Below are 17,329 nucleotides of genomic sequence, written 5' to 3' on the forward strand. Positions count from 1 at the left end.
AATAGAATTTCTGATATTTTTTGTTGAATAAAAAATTAGGTTTCATATGTAGCTAAATTCTTATAATGAAGATCTAATGTCAATACAAGCAAATACATTAAAAAACATAGGCCTGTTAACACTAAGTGATCTTTTCACAAGGAAAACAATTTTTATGTATTAAAGATTACTAGTCTGTAGCTCCCTGCCTTTATTTTGTACTTGTTGTGTTATGGAGGCTTCTTAACCTAATATATCCTTAGTATTCTGTTTTTGGCAAAAACAACCCTAACTGGATAGGCAACCATTTAATAATGATGAAAATAGTGGGATGGTGCTCCACAGAAAAGCACTTGGTTGTTTGGATGGAAACCCCCACTGAATGTCAAATCAAAATCTCTGAAGAGCAACAGTGCAGATTCCTCCCTGGTTCTGGGACCAAATAGTTCTACTTGCAATGATATTCAGGGTATTATGTGTGGTAGGTAGTATTTTCTAAATATTTTCAAAACAAAAATATTGTTTTGGAGCTGGAAACTGTTGCTGGAAATAGGAAATTGTGCTTGTTCCTGTAAAGTCTTTTACTTCTACAGCCCTTACCAGGACAAGCAGATAAAACATTTCTTAAGATGAGACCAGCCTTAAGCACTCATATTGCTTTAAATTAAAGGTTTAAGGGAAAAATTCTCTTGTTACTTGCTGTTTTATTCATTTTTATTAAAATTATAAAATTTTCTATATCTGAAAATACATAAAAATGCATTACTTTGCTTATTGGTTTAAAGCTTATTTAAGTTTATTGCTAACTATGTATAACAATTCTGAGAGTACATTGAATATCTGATAAATGCCATATATAACAAAGTTGCCCTTTTGTTTGTAACAATTTTAATTCCTAAAACAAAAGCTTTTAGTGAATGCCTCCTCTGCTTTCCTTATTTTTTTTCCCAGGATGCTGTTGCGCTATGCCTTCTCTCAGCTAAGGTCCACACAAGTGGCAACAGTTCACTGTAGTGCACAGACTTCTTCTCGGCATATTTTGCAGAAGTTAACTCAGACCTGTCTGATAGTCAGCTCTAACACTGGACGTGTATACAGACCTAAAGACTGCGAACGCCTAGTTTTATATTTAAAAGATATCAACTTACCAAAACCAGACAAATGGGGAACAAGCAACTTAATAGCATTCATTCAACAGGTAAGGTTTCATGATATAAAATGTACTTAACAAATGTCAGGAAATCTACAGTACTTTTATTTTTCACAATACCTCTTAGCCTTTTGAGTTTATAGGTACATCTAAGAGAAAATGCTAATAATGCATAAATATTGTATGTATATCTATCTATCTATCTATCTATCTATCTATCTATCTATCTATCTATCTATCTATCTATCTATCTATCTATCTATCTATCTATCTATCTATCTATCTATCTATCTAATCTGGTGACTCAATCTAAACGTAAACAATGCACCTTTTTTAGTAACATGATAAACAACCCATACCTACACAGTGATTATGTATGAGTAACCCAAGTGAAAAAAACCCTTAATTTAGCATATCTCTCTGTATAAGCAGAAGTGACATTTTTAACACAATAAGCAACAGCATATTTCTTTAACAAGCATGACCGCAGCCCAGCTTTTCTTGTAGGTACAAATTAGTCTCTCGTGCCTAATTTGAAGAACTTTAATTTAGAAAACTTTCTTTAATTTATTTTTTCCTTTAGAAAACTGCTTTGCAAGAACATCTCTGTCCGTTTTTGTCACTCCATTTCTAATGGCTGGTGTTTTGGACTTTTATTTACCTATTCCAAAACAAACAAAAAATTCACCTTTTAACATGTACTTTGGTATTTTCTCTATAATGTTTAGAATCATTACATAACTAGTGCTTGTTTTTGATTCAACACCACAGAGACAGGACCTGACTTTCTTTTCTAGAATATTTCTGTGTACATTAATTGAATTTATAGTTGTTTCTAGCATCGTAAGTCATGAAGGAAAAGGGATTAATCACTCGAAATACACAGGGTTCCATCTTGAATTGTTACAGTGACAAACTGCACCTCCCCTTTTTACCTTGGAAAACATTTTCATTTTAATTCCAAATGACTTGAATGAAATTACTGTGTGATTTAAAACACAAAAGCAGTTAACTGATAACAAGAAAACTATATTAATGTAATGAATAACATTCACGATTATTAATGTCATTGTCATGTCATCTCATAACTTGAGACCTCTCTGTAGCATGACGTGCTATAATTAAAGATGCACTATTTTCGCATTCTAAAGTCTATATGGTGTAATAAGTGGAGACCAGAGGCGTGGAAAGGTTTGGGGCAGCCACCCGTTTATTACGGTTTCCCGGCTGCAAAAGTCTTTGAGGCATTGTTAACAGTTGTTTACACAACAGAGTCCAAAACAGAACTGCCTGCCTAAGCAAAGGCAGTGAGCTTTATAGCACAGAGGGCGGAAATGATGTCGTCCTCTGGGCGGAACTGAAGTGACATCATCCTTGGGGCGGAACCGGAAGTGACCTCATTCTTGGGGCGGAACCGGAAGTGATGTGTCCTTCCTGGAAATGGCGGCTCCTGGTGGGATTTCCGGGTAAGACCTGCAGAGAACTCAGAAAGAGCGTCAGTGCACCCGCCCCTGGGCAGATGTATAAACAGTAGAAAATACAGCAATTTTACCTTAGGGGTTATAATAAGAAACAAATTTAGAAATTTTAAAAATCTATATATTAATAATAAAAGGGGGTGGGAATTTGGGGGGGCCCCTTTTTTTACTTTTCCCGCAAAGTTTTTAAGGAATTTTGACAGGTTGTTGGGGGGAAAAAGAAGTCCAAAACAAGGCATACTTTTTTTTAAAGGAAAATTAGTCCTCAGGGAAACTGATACATCATCCTTGGGGGAAAAAATCCTAAATTTTTTGGGGGAATATATTTTTTAAAAAATTATTATAATTTAATAAAAAAAACTCAAAAGGTTATTTAACCCTTTAATTTTTTTAAAAATATTTCCAAGCCCTTCAGTTTTTCATAGGTGTGCCGGCTCCTCCCAGACCCGGTCGTGGGAAAGAGGGTGGGGGAGAGGGCAGGTTGGTGAAGCCGAGGCGGGGTATACGTTGCTCAGGTCAGGAACACTCACCCTGTTGGGCTTTAAGAATTTAAGGGAAAATCCGTCAAGGGACCGGGCCCAAAATCCGTTTAGTTGCCCAGGTGATGGAGGCCTTTACTCAACAGGAACCTTTTGCCAAATTCCACCTCAGTACAAGCGGGGTGTCAACACCGTGGCACTTTGCAACCACGCGCAAGCTGGGCGTCCTCTGGGTTTAAAAGGGGGGGTTGGGGGTAAGATGTGGGGAATGGTTTTAGTCACTAACCCCAGCTATCACCAACCACCGTTAGAGCCTTTTTTTTATCATCGGGCCAAGTCCTCCCCAAGCGACCCCAACCCCCTTACCCGGGAACCAGAGGAATGGACTTGCACAAATTTTTACAAAGGTTTAACTGACATGGGCACTGGCTAAAAATCCCCCACAGGGCCCCCTTTGGTTCCCCCAACAAAGAACATTTCTTGGGTTGACAGACCCTTCCCGTGCCCCAAAACTCTTACCTGCTATGTTCCTTCATGGGAAAATTTCTAAAATGCAGCACGCGTTATGGGCGAGAATTTGGCAGGCTGGCTGAAGGGCGTAACCCATTTAAGATGGAGGTCCTCTCCTTCAGTAGGAGTGAATAAGGCTTTTTCCTACGACCCGGAAAGGAATACAATATTTTCTAAATCAAATTTGTCAAAATTTTTAGAATTTTATGCTAAAACATGGATAAGCTTTTAATCCAAACTTAACCAAGAATCATTCAAAATTAACTGGAGGCTTTCAAAGCTTGGGGCTACAGGACATATTCCGATTACTCCTAATCCAGCATTAAGCGATTTCCAGGCCCCTCTCTTCTTTCCTCCGAGCTTATTAAAACCAGATCCGGGCATCTTGAGCCCAATGGAGTGGGCGGTTTTATAAATCTGGACAGAAGCATGCTTGAGCTCTTGTTTCTCCTATCTTTAGGATTAAAACTTTTCGGGAGAAAAGGGCCTGGAAGGATGGAATCTTTCCCTTTAAATTTAATTGTATATTTGCTAGCTGGGGGGGTGGCGTTTCAAAAAGTTCCCCAAAAAATTCCTCCAATTTGTAGGGGGCCCTTTTTAAAGGGAAAGGGGGAAATGAAAATTGGGACCAATAATTTGGCAGATCGGTTGGGAAAAAAAAAGTTTCCCTAAAAGGGAAAAACTGATTTGGCTTTTTATATTACTTTTAGAATTCGTTTTTTATGATAAATTAGGATTGAAGTAATTCCAAATATATGGAAAACTTTCTTCAACCCTTTTTTAAAAATCCATAAACCGGTTTTTCCAAAAAGGAAAACAAATAGATAAAAACTGGAACTTCCCGTATTTTGAACGGGTTGGGGTTTAACCTAAAAACCTGTGACTTCAAACAGCCTTAGGTTTTATAAACTTTATAGGATGGTTTTGGGGTGTCCGACAAAGCCTTATTTTATAGGAAACCCTAACGTTCATAAAACTTTTCCGGGCCCTCGGGTTCTTTTATTCTGGGGAAAAACTCCCATATTCCGGGTGAATATTTTTGTGGTAGGGTATCAAAATTTTTAGATAAATGCCATATATAACAAAGTTGCCCTTTTGTTTGTAACAATTTTAATTCCTAAAACAAAAGCTTTTAGTGAATGCCTCCTCTGCTTTCCTTATTTTTTTTCCCAGGATGCTGTTGCGCTATGCCTTCTCTCAGCTAAGGTCCACACAAGTGGCAACAGTTCACTGTAGTGCACAGACTTCTTCTCGGCATATTTTGCAGAAGTTAACTCAGACCTGTCTGATAGTCAGCTCTAACACTGGACGTGTATACAGACCTAAAGACTGCGAACGCCTAGTTTTATATTTAAAAGATATCAACTTACCAAAACCAGACAAATGGGGAACAAGCAACTTAATAGCATTCATTCAACAGGTAAGGTTTCATGATATAAAATGTACTTAACAAATGTCAGGAAATCTACAGTACTTTTATTTTTCACAATACCTCTTAGCCTTTTGAGTTTATAGGTACATCTAAGAGAAAATGCTAATAATGCATAAATATTGTATGTATATCTATCTATCTATCTATCTATCTATCTATCTATCTATCTATCTATCTATCTATCTATCTATCTATCTATCTATCTATCTATCTATCTATCTATCTATCTATCTAATCTGGTGACTCAATCTAAACGTAAACAATGCACCTTTTTTAGTAACATGATAAACAACCCATACCTACACAGTGATTATGTATGAGTAACCCAAGTGAAAAAAACCCTTAATTTAGCATATCTCTCTGTATAAGCAGAAGTGACATTTTTAACACAATAAGCAACAGCATATTTCTTTAACAAGCATGACCGCAGCCCAGCTTTTCTTGTAGGTACAAATTAGTCTCTCGTGCCTAATTTGAAGAACTTTAATTTATTTCTTTTCCTTTAGAAAACTGCTTTGCAAGAACATCTCTGTCCGTTTTTGTCACTCCATTTCTAATGGCTGGTGTTTTGGACTTTTATTTACCTATTCCAAAACAAACAAAAAATTCACCTTTTAACATGTACTTTGGTATTTTCTCTATAATGTTTAGAATCATTACATAACTAGTGCTTGTTTTTGATTCAACACCACAGAGACAGGACCTGACTTTCTTTTCTAGAATATTTCTGTGTACATTAATTGAATTTATAGTTGTTTCTAGCATCGTAAGTCATGAAGGAAAAGGGATTAATCACTCGAAATACACAGGGTTCCATCTTGAATTGTTACAGTGACAAACTGCACCTCCCCTTTTTACCTTGGAAAACATTTTCATTTTAATTCCAAATGACTTGAATGAAATTACTGTGTGATTTAAAACACAAAAGCAGTTAACTGATAACAAGAAAACTATATTAATGTAATGAATAACATTCACGATTATTAATGTCATTGTCATGTCATCTCATAACTTGAGACCTCTCTGTAGCATGACGTGCTATAATTAAAGATGCACTATTTTCGCATTCTAAAGTCTATATGGGAAAAGCATTTTGTAGTTTTGGATCAAATCTGAATATAATTTTTTTTATAAATTCATTTATTAATTGTGTTTTCAGTATGAATTAAAAAAATGTAGAATTTGCTTTGATTATTAAAAAATAACAATTTTTTTTTTGTTTCATTCACCATCCAGGTCTTGACTTATCATGGGTTTTATGATGAGAATCTTGAATGGGTTGGTCTGGAGAATATTCAGGTTGTAGCATCAATGTCAGCTGGTGGCTCAGTAGGAAGACATTGTCTAACAACCAGATTCACTTCAATTGTCCGTATCTGTACAATAGAGTAAGTTCTTACCGTTTATGTGTATTTATATTATATTTGGTCAATTATTTTCAAAGTAAAAACCAATGGGGATTAATAGGTTTATGGGGTCATTACTCTCATGTGTACTGAAAACAGCAAAATTCTTACTTGCATGTGCAATTCAACATGCAACATGTCACCACTCTCTGGCACCACAATTAATAAGTATTACCACCTTACCTTAAAATGTACAATACCTTACATTCACTTTTAAAACATGGCATATGGCAGAGGAAACCCACCACGAAAACATGCAAACTCCAGGTAGGGGACCCCTGGCACGTGACCCCCTTACTGCATCTAATGGTTGATTCATGCATTTTGGCATCAACAGTGATGCTAAGTTACCTATAGAATCTGTGATGAAATTCTGGGTTTCTTGGAAACTTCTGTTACCATTTCGCATTCTGGTATCCGGCTGAACGTGCTGGGGTGGCCTGGTCTGGACAAGTTGGAAGTTTTGTTTTTTGAAATCTTCTCCACTTGGAGAATGATTTTTGGGACAGCGGTATGGTTGATTTCCAATTGTTTGGACATCTTTCTATTCCCTTTCCATTCTCCTAAGAATCTGTAACCTTCTTTTTGGAGGCCTCAAAGAGCTCTTTCTATTTAAGCATGATGATAACACAGACGTCATAAACAAAGAGCAAACCATATCAAATGTCATATTTATAAATATCCTCTCAAATGATCTAATCATTTGCACTTGATCTGGTGAAAATGATTCCTAGTGAAAATGATTCCTAGTGTACCCGATTCCAATTTTAGGCATTTGAAGTAGTGATCAATGTAGGGGTGTACTTAATTTATAACCATGTGAAATTAACATTTACGCTTACTGTATTTCAATTGTGGAATGGATTATGAAATGTAAATATGGCATGCTGCTTGTTATATTATATAACCTTTATGTATAGATACTGTTTAAGTGAAGATCAAATCTTCATATGTCCACATACGTTTAAAAAAAAAAAAGGAACATTTCATTGAGCATACTTGCTTTTCACATCACTGTATATACCTAAGCCCAATCTTCAGCATTTCATTTAGTTTATTCTGCTTCACGTTCCTACATAACAAAATTCAGTTCACAATTATAATTTAAAAGTACTGTATTTCCTTATTTGGTAAGTTGTTCTTTGTGAAGAACTCTCCAACCCTTATCATCTATTTCAGAGTCAAACTAGTCCTTTTTTGTTTATATCATAAATGGTATTTCAATATGCTATTTAGGATAAATGTCACAACATGTATACTACATGATAAAATATTAAATGTAAAGTAGATAATAAAGATATAAATTACTGTATTTTTAAGGATTTAATGTCCAAAACTTTACGTATCACACATCAAATCCTACACTGCAATTCTGCTTAGGATTTTTTCCTTCTTTCTGCCTAATGCCTGCTGGGTTATGCTCCAGATTCCTGGGATCCACGCCCTAAATAAGTGGATTAAAAAACTGGATGGATGGATGGATGGACACTATGTATAATAACCATTTACCTATCAATTTTGGAACCTACCACAGCATCACAGAAAGAGAAGAATCCCGACTGAATGGGAGAAATGACCCTGGACAGGATTACCAGTCCATTACAGCACACCATCAACCACACACCTACCTTGATACAAATTGGTCAAATTTAAACTCTTCAGGTTACAATATATGCACATCTTTGTTGTGTCCCTTAATATTTACAAAGAAATAAATAGGTGATAACAAAGCAAACTGACGATATACAGTGCATCCAGAAAGTATTCACAGCGCATCACTTTTACCACATTTTGTTATGATACAGCCTAATTCCAAAATGGATTAAATTCATTATTTTCCTCAGAATTCTACACACAACAAAAATGTGGAAAAAAAGAAATGTGCTGTGAATACTTTCCGGATGCACTATATATTGCAATAAGCAGGTTCTATATAAACTGCTCAAAAAAATTAAAGGAACACTTTGAAAACACATCAGATCTCAATGGGAAAAAGAAATTCTCCTGGATATCTATACTGATATAGACTGGGTAATGTGTTAGGAACGGAAGGATGCCACATCGTTTGATGGAAATGAAAATGATCAACCTACAGAGCCCTGAATTCGAAGACGCCCCAAAAATCAGAGTGAAAAAATTATGTGGCAGGCTAGTCCATTTTGCCAAAATTTAATTGCAGCACCTCAAAATTGTACGCAGCACTTTGTATGGCCCCTGTGTTCTTGTATACATGCCTGACAACATCGGTGCATGCTTCTAATGAGATGACAGATGGTGTTGTGGGGGATCTCCTCCCAGATCTGGACCAGGGCATCACTGAGCTCCTGGACAGTCTGAGGTGCAACCTGGTGGCATTGGATGGACCAAAACATAATGTCCCAGAGGTGTTCTATTGGATTTAGGTCAGGAAAGTGTGGTGGCCAGTCAATGGTATCAATTCCTTCATCCTCCAGGAACTGCCTGCATACTCTCACCACATGAGGCCAGGAATTGTCGTGCACCAGGAGCCACTGTACCAGCATAGGGTCTGACAATGGGTCCAAGGATTTCATCCTGATACCTAATGCCAGCCAAGGTGCCTTTGTCAAGCCTGTAGCGGTCTGTGTGACCCTCCATGAATATGCCTCCCCAGACAATCATTAACCCACCACCAAACTGCTCATGCTGAATGATGTTACAGGCAGCATAATGTTCTCCATGGCTTCTCCAGACCCTTTCACTTCTGTCACGTGCTCAGGGTGAACCTGCTCTCATCTGTAAAGCACAGGGCACCAGTGGTGCATCTGCCAATTCTGGTATTCTATGGCGAATGCCAATCGAGCTGCATTCTGCTGGGCAGTGAGCTCAGGGCCCATTAGAGGACATGGGGCCCTTGGGTCACCCTCATGAAGTCTTTCTGGTTGTTTGGTCAGAGACATTCACACCAGTGGCCTGCTGGAGGTCATTTTGTAGGGCTCTGGCAGTGCTCATCCTGTTCCTCCTTGCCCAAAGGAGCAGATACTGGTCCTGCTGATGGGTTATGGACCTTCTATGGCCCTCTCCAGCTCTCCTAGAGTAACTGCTTGTCTCCTAGAATCTCCTCCATGCCCTTGAGACTGTGCAGGGAGACACAGAAAACCTTCTGGCAATGACACGGATTGATGTGCCATCCTGGAGAAGTTGGACTACCTGTGCAACCTCTGTAGGGTCCAGGTATCGCCTCATGCTACCAGTAGTGACACTGACTGTAGCCAAATGCAAAACTAGTGAAGAAACAGTCAGAAAAGATGAGGAGGGAAAAATGTCAGTGGCCTCCACCTGTTAAACCATTCCTGTTTTGGGGGTCATCTCATTGTTGCCCCTCTAGTGCATCTGTTGTTAATTTCATTAACACCACAGCAGCTGAAACTGATTAACAACCCCCTCTGCTACTTAACTGACCAGATTAATATCCCATAAGTTTCATTGACTTTATGCTATACTCTGATTAAAAAGTGTTCCTTTAATTCTTTTGAGCAGTATATATATATATGAAAAGAGTTACACTGAAGGTATTAAATCTTGAATTGTATTTTATGGTAAACCACCACTTTTTAGAACACTTTTTTTTTATCTTGATGCTCATTGCCTCCATAACTTATCTTTTCCCAAACTGCTTGCTGAAGATAGAAGACGGTACAGTAGTTGTTAACAGTTTTTGAACAGATAATTTTAATATTATACTTTATATTTAGCATTAGCTTAATTATTCTTAAATTAAGTATGTTTTGATTAAATATTAATTACATTTTTTTCTAGCTACCCTGACAGAGAACAGTTGCAAACTGTTTACAGTGCTTATCTTCAACCAGTTCTACACAGAACACTAAAGAACCACCACTCTTGGGGCTCACCAGGAAAAATTCACCAGTTGGCAGCATCCATGGTGCATGTATATGAGCAGGTAATCAGATATGTTGTTTAATTACACTTTTGTGGAAGAAAACAAAACAGTATCTTTTGTACATTTCTGCTGTATTAAAAATAGAAAAACATCTTCAAAATGCAGCCTATTGAAAAGCTTTCTATTTCAGAAAACATTTTTCTTGTGTGAAATGTCATATCTTCCATAAGCACTTTCATGACAGGTACATTACCTAAAGGATACATAAAAAACCCTGAAATACACCATAACTAAAGTTACTTTTTATTTTTAAGTGTGTTGGTCCCTACAAACCTATTGGAATTGATAAACATAGGTTCATCCTAAATAAATCAATACATCAGAAGTGCATTCCTGATAATCAAAATTAGATAAATAACTAAAAATCCTGGTTTGCTAAGTGAAACAATCCAATGGAAACAGGGGTAAGCAACATTTCAGTGCAAGACCTAGGATATGCTCCTATAATTGTTTTATTTTTTGTTCAGTGTCCTTGAGTGCTTAGAAAGGCACCTACAAATAAATAAAATGTACTATTACAAAGGCTAGTAACTGTAACTGATTTGCTGCTTTTTTCAATGTTAGTTTTTGATAGGATTGGTTCTCTTTTGACTGTTGTGATGGACCTTACTGTATTGTTTGCTGTCTACCAGTCCCTAATATAGACCTCTGATTTTTTTTTTTTTTAATCCCTTTGCCATTTAGATAGTGAGTGACACCTGTTGTTTAAAACATAATCCATCTATCTTCCAGGTTCATGTGTTCCAAGTTTTTTGGGGGATGGGTGGGGACAGAATCCAGACCATGCAGCATTAGACGTAAAATGGGCAATAACCTGGAATGGACATTTGTCCATATAATTATGCACAGACTGACACTCCCTCATACCAGAGCAATTTCGCCAAGACAGAATTGCCTACTATTATATCATTTTTACCTTGTGAATAAAAATAATTCAAAGTAAGTTAAGTACAAGTTAAGTACATGTCACTTGTCAACTGCATTTTATTTATGTACTCCATTGTGAAAAAAAGACATAAATAATTACACTATATCAAAATCTTGTCATTCACTTCAATAATCTGAATAGGTCACAAGATTTGCAAAACTCAATTAACTAATTAAAAGTTTGTTTTTTTGTTTACTTTAGAAATCTTTTTTTTCTGGTGTACAGATTGTTTTGAAATTTGTGATAATCCTGCATTTTCTCTGCATTAAACAGTTTTTATTCTTGTTATTCTAAAATAGGTCATGCCTTTGTTTTTGATTAACCCCTGCTATTTTAAGTTAACAGTTAATAAACTTTTGCTTGTTAATATCACAGTTTACATGTTCAGTACTATGTTTTGTGCTAACTGCTTTATTGAATACAAAATGTGCACAGTATAGTTTTAAGTAACATTTTAAAATGCCTTCCCTCTATTAATTATTTATAGAGTTCTGTAATGTAGATATTGGTTATTTTATGGCTAGTCAGTTTCTATATTTATTCTTCTTTGTCCTTAGGTTGTAGCAAAATTTACAGTGGATGACTACAGTCACTATCTCTTCACTCCATGTATTTTAACACAATGGGTACTAAGCTTATTTCGATATGATCTAACTGAAGGTAAGTATACTATATCTTGACTCTTTAGAGGTAACATTCTAAAGTACTGAGATAATGATTTGGTGGCAGGGAACTATCCCTGATGCACATAAAGAGGATTCTCAGGAGTTTTGGTGATTTCATTAGTTGGTTTTGCTGGGCTTTACTTTAATAATATATTGCCTAATAGCATTTAATTCTTTTTTAAATTTGAGTTTTAAGTGCAAAAATGTGAGTAGTTTAGGACAAATTTTCAAATCCAGAATGTTCGTTAACATTTCTAATTACGTTGAGCATTTATATAATTGTAGTAGATAAAATGTTTAAAACTGTTTTTTTAAGTATATATATATATATATATATATATATATATATATATATATATATATATATATATTCTGTGTTGACTGCTTATGGCAAGATGGAGACTGAAGCCAGTCATGACTGTCTGAAATATTCTTTTCATGATATTAATAATCTAATCATCACTTGTTGAATAATTTGTTACCTTGACAAATAACAACACAATCAAGTGGTGTTCTGAGTATACTAACAATTAGTTATTTTTTACTGGTAACAGTAATTTGTCTCTCAATATAGCCACTGCTGAACTTAATATGTCATTTCTTTACTCTTGTATGACTTGACTTTGACTAATTTATTCTGAACTTTGAAACACTATTTTAAACATCTTTTTCTTTCTTCCTTCTTTTCCTGACAATTTTCTTTCTGAACACTATGAAAATGGTATGTAAAAAGCATGTATTTATCTTTTACAGTATCTTTTCATCGGTATATACTGTACACCTACAGTGACTTTCTATTGCTGAATTATGTGATTTTAGGTGCAACACACAACTCTGCAGATCTTGTCCTTGAAGTAGTTGCTTATGAAGCTTGCCGTCTTTTCAGAGACCGTATTGTTAGTACAAAAGATATCAATACATTTGACAATATTTTGTCATCAGTCATTCGTGGAGACTGGGGTTCTGACATTTTGGATAACATGACAGGTAAATATTGTACATTTACTGTAATTCATGTATTAAGCCTTATGAAAACTTTCCATAAAGTGTGCTTTTGTTAACATTTAAGGGGGTGCTGATAGAGAACCTAGTGCTTTTAAGTATTAAGAAGTTGCCTCATTTACATACAGTGGGACTAATAAACACAACACCATGATTTACAGTGGATGACTGGTCTCTCATTTAACTTGAAGTTACATGCATTTATTCAATCTTCCAGTGTTTTTTTCCATAAGGAAAAAGTAAAATGTCTGTCTGTCAGACAGAAAAACCTACTGTTGTCTTCAACTACTGTACAGTATATTGTAACCCTAACCCCATGTATGTTTAAGGAAGAATTGAAAACTCCTAAACATTTTAGTCATCTTCCAGTCTGTAATTGCAGACCTTACCAATACCCTAGCCATTTTTCCTTAATCTGTTGTTTACTTGTAAGGTATGTTCTTTGGTAGAAGCCTATTTGCTAGGCAGAGCCCTTTTTTGACCAACAGAACCATGTCCAAACTTGTCCAAAATTATGCTCTACACTGCATATTTCGTAATACTGACTTGAGGAATATACTTTTTTTTATTTGCAATATTTTTAAATACCATGTTTTACTAGCATGTATTTGAAATGTGTTTATTTTTTAAAATATTTTTTCAGATAGTTATTATGTAACTTGGGGAGCACATGAGCCTGGAACAATTATTGCACCTGGACAGCCTTTACCCCCCCATGGAAAACCTTTGGGTAGACTAAACACTGCAGATTTGACAGAAGTCATTCGCAAGGTAAGGATCTGGCCTGTGATCATCCATTTTATTTCATTCATTAAGTTATTTTTCACCTCAGATTTAAAGCCAAAAGTATCTAAAATTGCAGTACACGTTTGAAAAAAGGATTTTGTATTTTCTACAAATGCTCAGAAATAGATGCAGTGTCAGAACTCTTGCTTGGAAATAGAATGAAGAAATGTAGGTTATCACTCGCTGATTCTTTTTTTAACCTTATGGCTAAATGAATCCTTATTGGTTGTGTAAATGTAGTTGTATCTTAAGTATCATCCTAGCTTTTTTCAACTCTTTTTTTTCACTGACATCCGTAAGTAATTGTATTTTGCTTGTCTTAATCTTAACTTACTTTGAAATAATGTAATACTTTAAGGAGGACTTAGAGGATTTAAGTCATCTTTATAATTAAAATGTTTTTAGAGGAGTGAGGGAATTAAATACTGTGTGAATATGTCATTTCCAATTAAAAGCTGCTTAAGAAGTGCCACCTAATGCAGGTAACAGTGGAAATATGCAAGTTTTTAATACAAAAATATATTAATGGGAGATATTGTAATAAAATGTACTTTAAATATTAACTGAGAAAGCTTTACAAATATTGGAGTACAGGAACAGGAATCTATAGATATTATTAATGACTGCATTTTAACTTAATATTTTAAAACACTAAAGGCCGAAAAAGCCTATCTAGATATGTTATTCTGAAAGAAGCAAGATAAAATTCACTGGACAATCAAACTCTAGGATCAAGTAATTGTAATCCTGTAAGTTTCACAGTATTTTGGCAGAACATATTTACAAAAACTAAAATTGGTAAATTTTAATAAGACAGATTTTAAGCAAATGTGTCAAAGTTCATAAACAACCAAATTTAGACAAACTCCTAAGCATGGGGTTGGTCAAGATGCAGTGGAGTAGCTTTAAAATTTTATTGTACACATTGCAGAAGAAGTGCATCCCAAAATTTAGTATAATTTGGATATGTAAAAGGAATCTGTAATTGGTGAATGAAGAATAAACAAAGCAATTGCAATTAAAACTGCCATTGTTTACCACATATAAGACAAATAACTCAATGTCTCATGTGGAAGAAGAATATTCAGGAAAGGTAAAAGATAGTTCAAGAAGAATATTGCGAGTCCATTGAGACTCTTTAAATATTTATTAGTAAAAGAGCAACAAGAGTATGAATTATATTAGAAATACTGAAGGTTAATTGTAGAAAATGAAACAGAAAATGCTATAAATTGATATTTTTCTGAAAATTACATAAGTGAAGATGTCATGCCTCCTTGTAGCTACAGACAGAAACAAGGAAGTTCTCATTGATTTTGACATAGCAGAGACAGCAGGAAAAAGTTATACTAGGGTTAAAAAGACTAAAGTAAATAAAAGGCCAGGACCAAATAACATTTATTCCAGAGTGATAAAGGAAGTTGGTGATTACACATACATTCTTCATGCTTATTTTTCAAAATTGCACAAGAGGGGAAACTGCTAAAAACTGAAATCTAGCAAATGCCCCATTATAAAAAATATGATAGAGCTGATACTAGTATCTATAGTTCAGTAAGCTAAATGTGTATTATGGGTAGTTTAATGGAATTAATTAAAAGATTGAGCTACATGTCAGATATAGCTTTATTTACAGGTTTAGATGGGAAAAGTCATCATTAACTATTATGCTTGAATGCTTTTATGAGACAGCAAAAAGTATTTGATTAGTAAAATCCATAAAGTGTTATCTATCTTGAATTTAAAAAAAAATTGATAAGCTGCCTCATGAGAGACTCCGGATCAGACCAGAAAAAATGGGAGTTCAAGACACACTAGGTGGATGCAAAAATTGGCTTAAATACAAAGCAAAATGTTACGGTGAGAGGATTATTTTTCCTAATTAAGCAATGTTTGAAGTGGAGTTTTTCAAGGATCGCTGCTGGAGCTGCTACTCCTATAAATTTATATAAATAAACTAACAAGCTGGTTAAACATTGCATTAGGCTTTGCTAATGACATTATACTAGCTGGAATTGAGTCATCAGAACATTTTAAAATAAATATGGACAGAATTCAAACTTGGCATCAAGTTTATTGTAAATAAATGTTATGTATTACACATAGGATGTAAAACTTTTGGATTTGAGGGGTTTGATCTGAAACTTGAAAGCACAATTCAGAAGGACCTGTAGTGGGCTTATCACTGTGCACATACAGGCAGCATAGAGAAGTGATTAAGGTAACTGATGTTAGGTTACGCTGCGTGATAAACTGAATACAAATTAAGGGAGGTTGTTTGTAAGCTTTATAATGCACTACTGAAGCATCATCTAGATGTCATTCTGGTTTTGTTATTACAAAGTATAATATTTCTAGAGAAAGTCTAGAGTGCAGCAACTAGACTGATTTCAGTAATATAGGGTATGGGGAAACAAAGTCATGAAGGGGATAACTGAAGTGGACTTCAGCTGTTACAATGACTAAATCAACAAAATATAGGATGGACAGATGGAAACTGGTTAAGGATAAATTTTGTTTGTTTGAAATTTTTTGCTCGAACAAAGAACCATAAATATGTGTAATAAATGACTAAATTGGTGGATAGTAGTACTTTGGGTTCCTTAAAACCTCAACTGAATTATATTTTGTAAAAGTTAGGGCAGTTAGAATTAATAAGCTATATTTGTCTCTGTGGTTGTGCAGGATGACTCCACTCTCCCAATTCCATTTGGGAGCTTCTTTAACCTGCACCATCAATAATCATAACCGTGATGATCAGGGCAAATGAGGACACACACTAACAGTAGGGGGTTGGTGCAACAAGTGTTAAGTGTTGTGATGGAACTAGGGGTGTCGGCAAGCTCCAAACCCCCAAACACGATCACACTGAGTCCCGGTTCAAATAATGGAAGGTTTATTAATCAATTCCTCCATAAAGTTGCACAAACACAAACACAGGTTCTATTGCTCTCTCTCTCTCTGCACATTACCTTTCTTCTTTTCACCGCCGCACTCCTCTGCTCCAGTCAAGTGTTGCTGTACGTCTTCCCAGCTCCAACTCGCCTGGATAAGGGAGTGTGGTCCCTTTTATTATGGACCTGGGAGTGCTTCTGGTGCCAGGGTGATTGCCTAGTTGAAATACTTCCGGGTCACATGGAAGTCCCATAAATTGGGCAGTGCATCTTCCTACAGTGCCCCCTTGTGGCACCCATGGACCCCAGCAGGGCTGTATTGCCAGACTACATCTCCCAGCATTCCCTGCTGGTTCCCGAATGGGCATCAGGCCTTACCTAGCATCTGAGGGGAATAGAAAGTCTCCAGCAACCTCTTCCACTTCTGGTGGACTGTCTGTTCTGGCCATCTGTTCCAGGTCTGGTTCATCTCTCCTCCCTGGTCGGGATGCCTGTCTGCCTTCTAGGAGAATCCCGTCTGGGTAACGAACCATCCCCTCTTCTGGCTGCATTACCGGCCCAGCCCATGTTGCATCTACAGTGTTTTTAAATATAAAAATAAAGTAATCAATATTGCAATGTGCTGAATCTTCAATAAATATATAATCCAATAAAAGTCTAGTGATTGTGGAGTTTATACATAAAAATGAGGTTAAAAT

At 35.8% G+C, this 17,329-nt stretch overlaps 1 protein-coding gene across 1 annotated transcript in view; it reads left to right on the plus strand.

Moving 5' to 3' along the window:
• LOC120523157 (cytoplasmic dynein 2 heavy chain 1) overlaps nt 1-17,329 on the plus strand; it is a 417,821-nt gene that overhangs the window by 112,086 nt on the left and 288,406 nt on the right. Inside the window, exons 44-49 of the mRNA XM_039744175.1 lie at nt 931-1,177; nt 6,265-6,416; nt 10,212-10,356; nt 11,842-11,944; nt 12,769-12,936; nt 13,595-13,722. Of these exons, the coding sequence (XP_039600109.1) occupies nt 931-1,177; nt 6,265-6,416; nt 10,212-10,356; nt 11,842-11,944; nt 12,769-12,936; nt 13,595-13,722 (943 nt within the window). The remainder of the gene's footprint in view (nt 1-930; nt 1,178-6,264; nt 6,417-10,211; nt 10,357-11,841; nt 11,945-12,768; nt 12,937-13,594; nt 13,723-17,329) is intronic.

The sequence above is a fragment of the Polypterus senegalus genome, chromosome 2 (assembly GCF_016835505.1).
Source record: "Polypterus senegalus isolate Bchr_013 chromosome 2, ASM1683550v1, whole genome shotgun sequence".
Lineage (NCBI taxonomy): Eukaryota > Metazoa > Chordata > Cladistia > Polypteriformes > Polypteridae > Polypterus > Polypterus senegalus.